The sequence below is a fragment of the Nicotiana tabacum genome, chromosome 3 (assembly GCF_000715075.1).
Source record: "Nicotiana tabacum cultivar K326 chromosome 3, ASM71507v2, whole genome shotgun sequence".
In the NCBI taxonomy this organism is placed as follows: Eukaryota; Viridiplantae; Streptophyta; class Magnoliopsida; order Solanales; family Solanaceae; genus Nicotiana; species Nicotiana tabacum.
In genome coordinates this window covers 91428225-91438291 of record NC_134082.1, presented here as the reverse complement: position 1 = coordinate 91438291, position 10067 = coordinate 91428225, and the positions used below count along the sequence as shown (strand labels likewise).

Here is a 10067-nt window from a genome sequence, read left to right as displayed (position 1 = left end):
AAATTGAAAAATATTTTACTTATTTCATATCAAACATGGAGACTAAAAGTGTACCACTTACGTGCACTATTAATGCTCCAAGTGGTTTGGTCGAGAGCTCGTTTTGCGTTTTGTGCTGAAACTGGTGGGACTCGAGTACGGTATATTATCATATGAAAAATTTTATTTTGTGTACCACTTACGCGCACTATTAATGCTCCAAGTGGTTTGGTCGAGAGCTCGTTTTGCGTTTTGTGCTAAAACTGGTGGGACTCAAGTACGGTATATTATCATATGAAAAATTTTATTTTGTGTACCACTTACGTGCACTATTAATGCTCCAAGTGGTTTGGTCGAGAGCTCGTTTTGCGTTTTGTGCTGAAACTGGTGGGACTCGAGTACGGTATATTATCATATGAAAAATTTTATTTTGTGTATTATGCAACTGACATAGTTGCAGTAAGCTCTTCTTATCTCATATATTTGTGGACCTAAATTTCAAATTTGTGTGGACCCACAAGAAGTATAAGATTGAGTCCACGGAATAAAACTACTGTATAACTTGTATGATCCAACACACAAAATAAAACTTCTCATTATCATATCATGAATTTGGTATCCCAGCGATTCATTCTTCGTGTTGGATTTGCTTCTCAAACTTCAAGCAATCTCAAAGGAAGCTATCCCTGTTCAATCTCTACCCGTGGACGCAGAAGGCTCAGTGCAATTACTTTCTCCTTAGCTGCTCCAAAGGTAACATTGCTAGTAATATACAAAGATTCTGAGTTTTGTTTTGCAAACTTACGGTAATTTGGTGTTTTTGGTAAAAGTAGGCAGGTGAAGAGCTTTTAGTAGTAGTAGGGGGCGGAGCAGCTGGAATTTACGGTGCTATAAGGGCCAAGACTCTCGCTCCTCATCTTAAAGTTGTTGTTTTTGAAAAAGCCAAACCTTTATCAAAGGTTAGTTCTTTAAAGAAGGTATATCTAGACCATTTGGCATAGTTCATGGACAAATTTGACACTTTTCCCTTTGGAAACATCGCGAATTCTTGTGATTTCTTTTGTCAATAAGGGCAGACTCGGACCAATTTTTTAACGGTATGAGCATAATTGATCCCAACTAATAACAGAAGGCAAACCTAGACCATTTCGCATAGCTTAGCGACAAATTTGACCCTTTGCCCTTAAATGTATTGCAGCGATTATATAGCCGACTAAAGGGGAATGATTGTATGGAGGGTGGATATAGCCAACCCTTGCTTTGTTTGAGATTGAAGCATAGTTGTTGTTTTAAGAACTTTGAGAAATGTTGTATTATTTCTCTTTTGCTCATAATTCTTGAGGATTTAAATTGTGTTTGTAATGAGGAAAATGTGGTCTTTTGTTTTGGTAGGTTAAAATCTCTGGAGGGGGTCGTTGTAATGTGACTAATGGGCATTGTCCTGACAATAAGGTAAAGTTTTCTTTTTCAATTTAAGAATGTAATCTCCCTAGTATGTACAATTGGTGCCCGAAGCTTAAAGTTCTTGGAGTATGGCACTTGTGGAAGAGTGACTATTGCTTAACGGTAATTTTCGCCCCTTGATGGTTGGGGAATTCAATGTACCTAATAATTATTGTTCCTAAGATTGTATACCTTAAGGATTTGAAGATAAATGCATTTTAGCCTATGCTTTTTGCACATGACACATTGAAGTATGAATAGGTAATTCAGTTTGAATAAATACTTACTATTTTCTATTTGAAGTCTGAACTCCCTTTACCCAGATTTTGCACTCGCCTATTCTCATTGAGTAGGATGTTTGTCAGTTGCTCATTAGAATTATAAAATCAACTAAAATTAGCAAGACTCTAAGAGTGTGTGTGTTCTTTTCTTTTCTAAAATGTGCTGATAGTCGAGTCTCATTTTCAACTTCAGATATAGCAGCATATAAGTCAAGCTCACTCAAAACCAACCTCGTTTGCAGATTTTGGCAGAAAACTATCCAAGGGGTCATAAGGAATTCCGAGGCTCCTTTTTCCATATTCATGGTCCAATGGATACAATGTCCTGGTTCACAGATCATGGCGTGGCATTGAAAGTAATCTCCAAAACTACCCTTTTTATGTTTCTTTTCTTCTTATGATGCTAAGTAATTCTGCTGATTTGCCTCAGATTGAGGAAGACGGAAGGGTCTTCCCCACCAGTGATAATTCATCTACTATAATTGATTGCCTCATGTCCGAGGCAAAGAGGAGCGGAGGTAGATAAACTATCCCATCACAATTTTTTTTATCCTTTCAGAATTATTTGGGAGCATGTATGGTTGGATAAGCTTTTACTATTATTCACATTACTCGTTGTATATTCCTATCCTTGAAGTTCTCCAAGGGCATGGGTGCCTACATCCATTATCTAAAGTGTCTGATTGAGTAGCTTTGGACTTTCAACTCTTGTAATGTCACACTTCCCTAAAAGCAAAACGTTTTCTTTTAGCTCACGTGTATATCTGCATCTCTCTCTATCTCTCCCCACATGTACGCACTGTCACATGCTAATATGGTGTTACTCGTGTACTTGAAACCAAGTATTTTCCAAGAACATCTTGGATTTGAGACATGGGATCATTTATTTTCTTTGTTGTGGTAGAATATGGGAGGCAGAGTGGCAGCTTAAACAAATTGGAACAGGGAAATATGAACCTCATCTCTATTCACACTGCAAAAATATTAACCCAACACTATCCTCTTTGTAATCAATCTGCCTATAGCATCCATTGTCAACATGTTTATGAAATTGCTTCTGGGTTTAAACTACTGTATACCAAGGTTAGAAGTTAAAAAATCATCAAGTTAATGCCTATGTTAAGACTACCTGCACCTGGTATGTACTTATAGTATGTTTACCTTCTTTGTTTTGAAGTTTACTCAATTATCCTTTATTTATTTATTCCGTTTCAGTCACCAGTTTGAGATGGAAAAGTTCTGTCTAAACGGTAAAATAGTTCGAGATATTATCCTGCATTTTCTGTGCAATTTCTATGCAATATACCTTGTACTTGAGATTTTCTATGTAGTCTTGTTGCAGACAGGAAAAGTTGTTACTGGTGCATCTTCCACTGCTGATGGCAAGTTTGCAGTCAAGCTTGAGAAACGTAGCCTTGATTATGTGGAGCACGTTGAAGCTGATTATCTACTAATTGCTAGTGGGAGTAGTAAGCAGGTCAGTTTGGTTATGAGTTAGCAGCATTTTTGCATCCATTCCTTCACTTAATTTCCATCTTTTCCTGTTCAGGGTTACAATCTTGCCACTCAACTTGGTCATTCTATTGTGCAACCTGTTCCAAGCCTGTTCACTTTCAAGATTGATGACTCAAAGTTAGCAGAATTGTCTGGTGTAGGTTTCTCTACCATTTGCAGCCAATTGAGTGAATTCAGTCTTTGAGGTGTTTGCCTGCTACTCCTTATGTTTTATATCACATGAATGAAGATATAGCTAGTTGTTTATCGTCAATAATTCCTTCTTTCCTGAATTAAGGATATACTTAGGGAGATGCTTTATATGTCTCATAAGTGTTTTTTTTTAATAAATATTTTTGATTCAGATCCTGTTCGTTTTTTAATATAACCTGATTAATATTGGTATTAAGGATGACATAGGGCTGATCAACTATCAACTATCTGCAATGTGATTTTATTATCTCCTCTTTCTGGCATTTAATATGTCTTAGGATGCAGCTAGTGTCTTCGACTTCTATAGATGCTACCTTGCCTGCTTCAAATTTCTAATGTTCTATAAGTAACCAAGCTAACTCTTCCCTGAAATAAGTGCTAATTGCTCTAAGAACATGACAGTCTTATGTCCCCTGTAAAATGTACATTCACCTTTATGACATTTTAGATGATGCTTTGGCATTCTTTATCACAGGACATTGTCTACTGATTGTACTTTTTTGTCTAATGACATAGTGATCTCTGCTTTCTTCCTTAACAAAATTTTTCATTTAAATTATGAAGATTTTGTGGTTCACTTTTTTGTGTTTGAAAGTGAACAATATATTTTAATGTGTTTCAGACATCATTGCACTTCTGTGTTGATTCTTAAAATTGTTGTGACATACTTATTACACTTTTGAGTACATGAAAATATTCTTGCCTTTGCCTAACAATCTTTTTGCTTGTCACCCATAGGTTGCATTTCCAAAAGTTAAAGCAAAATTACACTTGGAAGGCATCCTGAAGAGTATACCACAGCTTACTCAGGTATGCATTTCAGATTGATGACATTTATTGGATAGAATTTTGGTACTGCAGAACAATAATCCTATCTTTTAGCTAGGGCCCATGCTAGTGACACATTGGGGACTCAGTGGGCCTGTGGTTCTTAGGCTATCTGCTTGGGGTGCACGTTATCTATCCAGTTCAGACTATAAGGGTAAAACATGTCTTCCTTTTTCTGTTTTTGTCGTTTTCTCTTCACCACAATCTTATCTCTTGCTAAATTTAGTTGCAAAAACATCCAGGTACGCTTTGTGTGGATTTTACTCCTGATCTCCATATTGAAGATCTAAAGTCCGCACTCATTTGTCACAAGAGTCAGTTTTTGGTAATACATTCTGTGACCTGCTTTGAGGTTTATGACCTTTTCATTATCTTGTTTGATTGCCCATATAGACCAGCTTTGTCAAAGACGGGAAACATATGGAAGAGATAAAAGCTACAGAAACTAATACTTATAATTATATTAAATCTTTGATTTATATATTGAGCAGCTTTATATACATGGATCCTTCATTTGGTTTGAAGTACCTGTGATGCGAGCGGGTATGGATTCTTTGGGATAGATTAAAAAAAGCAACAAAAAAAAAAAGTTGTATATTTCTCCACTTGGTACTTATACACACCCATATAAGATACAATCCATGGTCCATATAAGGTAGTCGTGCTTAAGCTTCTGAAGCAATTGATCGATCTTATCAAAAGAAAAAAGGTTCTGAAACTATTGATTGTTCTCTTATGTAAATAAGCTCTCATCATGACACCATAGCATATGATTGTATTGAATCTTACTTCACCACTTTCCTTATTGTTCTCTTCAATGCAGAGGCAGAAGGTGCTGAATTCTTATCCTTCCGAATTTGCGCTTGTGAAAAGATTTTGGAAGTATATATTAGATCGTGAGGTAAAAATGTCCACTTCAGTTGCAAGGATGTCTCTTGGCTTCTGCATCTGGATAAATTCTCAGAATGTTTGACGTCCACTTTTATTTTGTTATTTTTTCTTGATTAATGCAGGGCATATGCGGAGACATGCTGTGGTCTTCCATTTCCAATAATATGTTATTCTCTGTCGCTTCTTTGTTAAAAGATTGTGCATTTAGCGTGAAGGGAAAGGTATTATGGCTCCTTCCCATTTCTCAGTCATTTCTGCTTTTGACATCATTACTCTGACTGAAAAGAAACTTTCTGTTGCATCCTTGTTGGGGTAACGAAGGGCCAATTTAAGGATGAGTTTGTCACAGCTGGAGGTGTTCCACTTTCAGAGGTGCTCCCTTTTCTTTTCTTCCCATCTTATATGCTTCTCAATGCTGAGACCCTCTCAATTTTGCTAAGTTAATTTCTGAGAGTTGCAATCATTCTATTTCTTCAAGCAGATCTACCTTGATACAATGGGGAGCAGGATCCATTCGCATCTCTACTTTGCTGGAGAGGTTTGTCTCACTTAATACCTGCAGTTTACTTCTCTTCCTTCAGGTGCAAATGTAGGACACAGGTTACAGCTTTCCATATGTATTTATGATTCTTTGAAAATCTTGTAGGTACTCAATGTTGATGGTATTACTGGTGGCTTCAATTTTCAGGTAATGCAAGCATGATCTGAATCCACAGGGTAGTATTAATGGGAAAATTGCATCATGTTCTTTTTATTGTATACTTGATATATATGCATATATCTTTATGTCTGATGGTATACTATAAAAAGAGAAGAGTGACCTCTTTTTGTTTTGTAGAGAATTTGTTCAGCCAAATCTTTAGCTTATAATCATATTACTATTTGGTGCATCATTTGTCCGAAGATCATCAATGTATGTAAGTAGAAAATAAAATTGGAATCAAATGGATCCAAATGAATCGAAATAAATATCGAAGGTTCATATAGCCGAATGACTAGCTTGAGATTGAGGCATATTGGTTGTTGTATCAGTTCCACCACATGCACCAATAGGTCGACGTTTATTTTCTGCAAAAAAGTCACTGATTTTGATATTTGATGTTACATTACGTTATTTATGGAGTACTGATTACTCCTATACTATATTGCCCTTTTCTAAGATTTTACATTGAATTCTTTTGCAATTTCATTATCAAGTTTGATATATTGCTTCTATATTATAAATGTACTTTATGATGTACTACCTATTATGTTAGATGTAAACGCCTAGTTCAAACGGGATTATCTTTAATTTTGAGGGAACTGGCGTACTTGAAGCTGGTGGAGAGCAAGGAAGAGGATGAGAAGAGGACGAATAGGGATGGTACAAGAGGGCTAAGAAGGAGGCGAAGTTAGCGATTACGGTGGCTAAGACTGCAGCATTTGGACGTTTGTATGAAGAACTTAGCGACAAAGATGGGGATAAGAAGCTATACATGCTAGACAAGGTGAGAGGAAGGAAGGCCCGTGACCTGGACCAAGTGAAGTGCATCAAAGATGAGGAAGACGGAGTATTGATGGAAGATGCACATATTAGACGTAATTGACATATATACTTTCATAAACTCCTAAATAAAGAGGAGGACATGGATATTGTGTTGGGTGATTTGGAGCACTCTGAGAGCCATCGAGATTTTGGTTTTTGTGGGCGTATTAAAATTGGGGAGGTTGAGAGAGCTATGCGTAAGATGAGCAGGGGAAGAGCGCCCGGGCCAGATGAAATTCCGGTAAAATTTTGGAAGAGTGTGGGCAGAGCAGACTTGGAATGACTCACTAGGTTGTTTAACACATCTTTAGGAGGAAGAAGATGCCTGAGGAATGAAGGTGGAGTACGATGATTCCAGTGTACAAAAATAAGGATGATATTCAAAATTACAACAATTTTTTTTGATAAGTTAGGATTTTATTAAAAAGTACCAAGATGGTACAAAATTGCAACTATAGAGGTATCAAGCTGTTGAGCTACACTACAAAAGTTTGGGAGAGGGTAGTGGAAGCGAGGGTGAGGAGTGTGTCTATTTTCGAAACCCAATTTGGATTCATGTCGGGACATTCGACTACGGAAGCTATTCACCTTTGTAAGGAGGTTGGTGGAGCAGCATAGGGAGAGGAAGATGGACTTACATATGTTGTTCATTGATGTAGAGAAAGCATGCGACAAAATACCGAGAGAGGTTTTATAGAGATGTTTGTAGGCTAGGGGTGTTCTTGTTGCTTACACTAGAGTGATGAAGGACATGTATGATGGAGCTAAAATATGTGAGAACTGTGTATGTGTATGTGTGTGGGGGGGGGAGGGGGGATTCGGACCACTTTTCAGTTGTGATGGGGTTGCACTAGAGATCAACGCTTAGCCCATTTTTATTTGCCTTGGCGTTGGATACACTGACGCGCCACATGCAGGGGGAGGTGCCATGTTCTATGTTATTTGCAGATGATATTATATTGATTGACGAGACGCTAGGCGGTGTTAGCACGAGATTGGAGGTTTGAAGAGTCTAAAGGTTTTAAGTTGAGTATGACCAAGATTGAGAACTTGCAGTACAAGTTCAGTGATGGGACCTATAGAAGACGTGGACGTGAGGCTTGATACACAAGTCTATCCCTAAGGGAGATAGTGTCAAGTACCATGGATCTATTATCCAAGGAAATAAAGATATTGATGAGGATGTTGCACGTAGTATTGGAGGCGCGTGGGTGAAATAGAGATTCACATCCGGTGTTCTATGTGATAAGAATGTGTCACCTAAATTTAAGGGTAAGTTTTACAGATTGGTTATTAGGCCGACCATGTTATATGGAGCAGAGTATTGGCTAGTCAAGAACTCTCATGTCTAGAAGATTGATAAGATTAGGATATTGAGATGGATGTGCGGGCATACTAAGATTGATAAGATTAAGAATGTAGATATTCAGGACATGGTAGGAGTAGCCTCGGTGGAGGACAAGATGCGGGAAGCGAGGTTTAGATGGTTTGTGCATGTGAAGAGGAGAAGCACAGATGCCTCAGCGAGGAGGTGTGAGAGGTTGACTTTGGTGGGTCTGAAGAGAGGTACATGTAGGCCAAAGAAGTACTAAAGAAAGGTAATTAGGCAGGATTTGACGTTGCTTCAGTTTATTGAGGACATGACCCTTGATAGGAAGGTGTGGATGTCGAGAATTAAGGTAGAAGGTTAGTGGATAGTCGAAACTGTTTCTTCCCGATACTAGTAGTATTAGTAGTTAATCTTGTATTTTGTTATTGTTAGATTTCTATTATTACATGTTGTGTCTTTCTTTTCTTCTTATCTTGTTGTTGTTACTGCTTGTTGCTACGGTTTTATTTCCATCTTTCCATGAGCCGGGGATCTATAGGAATCAACCTCTCTACCCTCAAGGTAGTGGTAAAGTCTGCGTACACACTACCCACCCCAGACCCCACATGTGGGATTATATTGGGTTTGTTGTTGTTTATGAGGATTCTTTTAAGCCTCCATGAAGTTAAAAGTGTATGTAACCATGGAGTTGTGACTGACACGCTGGCAAATGTGAAACCAGACACCGCCAAATTTGACATCATGATTCTTAACCATGATCTGCTGTCTGGCTCCTAATACGCGTCTGAACTAAACCTACTTTACCTATGTGTCTTAACTAAACCTATTTTACCTATTAGCGGTCTTAACTAAACCTACTTTACCTATGTGTCTTGTTTCCTGTGTTTTTTCCTACCTTTTCTTCCTTTTAATTTTTATTTGGGGTGGGACAGGAGAAGAGGAGGAGGGGGTGTATGAACAACATTCCTATATCAGCAGGCTACTTTCTTCACTGATTGTTTAGTGCTCTGTCAATTCTGCAGAATGCTTGGACAGGGGGATATATTGCAGGTACAAGTATTGGTAACCTTGCTGGAGATAGATGCTATATGACAGAGTAAACTGGTAAGTTATGCAGTAATTTGGAGATATTGAAGAGCCTGATAAGTTATGCAGTAATTTGGAGATATTGAAGAGCCTGATAAAATTTTGAAATTAGTGATCCCTGGTTATGCCACCTTTTTTCTTTCAAAAGAAAAAGCAAGTGTATCGAAAGACTTCTGTGTAAGTTTTTAAAGTTGTGTTCTATACCGCAGTTATGCACAAAGCCTTTATGGAGCTAACAAATGTTCAAGAAGTCACTGAATCAGCTCAGACAGTGAATCTCTTTCGAGTGTGGTAAAAGTGAACGGGGAGAGAGGAAGCTGAACAAGAATTGTTTGTTACTGATAGCTGGAGCTCCCGTCTTACATCAATGGCTATCTATAGAACAAGTTAGGGACGAACTGGCTAAGCTAACATGTATATTGAAGAGGGGGAGAAGGGTAATATGAGTACTGGATGAATTGTATCACTAGTTTGGTGCAGCCTACTGATCAAATTACTCTGTTTACATTTCCATCATGGTGGCTGAATTGATTGCCACAATTAGAACATCGAGTTCAAATGTCAAGGGGTCTCTGCTATTCCGTTTGGTTTTATCAACTCTTATAACTTATGCGAAAAGCTAAAACAGGAACAGAAATAATATAATCCAGCTTTGTGTGTGCATTCCCGTGTGTGTTTTAAAAAACTTGGCATACTGCTGAAATTAGTCCATACATTTCTATCATTTGGCGGACAATAACGTGCAAGTTGTGAGATGATATTTGAATTGCATGGTTAACAAATCGTACGACAAATTGTGTCAAAAGGGGGTACAAAGATGTGGATATTTATGATTGTTTTCATCGGAAACTTACATTTTATACATAGAACCAGCCAACCAAAGGAATCCTAAGTTTAAACTACAAGGCAGTTATAAAAATTATGTTTCCAAGAAATGCCGCTGTGATTACACCCTATACTTGTTCTAATAAAATTATGGTTTCAAAATTGTTTCTTG

The 10067-nt window shown here is 37.7% G+C and overlaps 1 protein-coding gene across 1 annotated transcript; it reads left to right on the top strand.

Annotated features, from left to right (window-relative positions):
- The first annotated feature begins 263 nt into the window (after window positions 1-263).
- LOC107820281 (uncharacterized) lies at window positions 264-9629 on the top strand. Its single transcript, XM_016646541.2, has 18 exons — window positions 264-377; window positions 604-732; window positions 813-938; window positions 1372-1431; window positions 1946-2059; window positions 2134-2221; window positions 3035-3180; window positions 3253-3354; window positions 4149-4220; window positions 4293-4392; window positions 4481-4563; window positions 5062-5139; window positions 5252-5350; window positions 5451-5501; window positions 5611-5667; window positions 5776-5817; window positions 9007-9088; window positions 9280-9629. The coding sequence occupies exons 1-17, from the start codon at window positions 315-317 to the stop codon at window positions 9082-9084; spliced, it is 1488 nt and encodes a 495-aa protein (XP_016502027.2). The 5' UTR covers window positions 264-314; the 3' UTR covers window positions 9085-9088; window positions 9280-9629.
- The last annotated feature ends 438 nt before the right edge of the window (window positions 9630-10067 follow it).

Bases quoted from the DNA above. Each gene is read 5' to 3' on its own strand.
- LOC107820281 (XM_016646541.2), top strand. From the start codon at position 315: ATGCTCCAAGTGGTTTGGTCGAGAGCTCGTTTTGCGTTTTGTGCTGAA. The intron at 378-603 runs GTACGGTATATT...TTGGTATCCCAG, and splicing joins CTGAAACTGGTGGGACTCGA to CGATTCATTCTTCGTGTTGG. The intron at 3,355-4,148 runs GTAGGTTTCTCT...TGTCACCCATAG, and splicing joins AGTTAGCAGAATTGTCTGGT to GTTGCATTTCCAAAAGTTAA.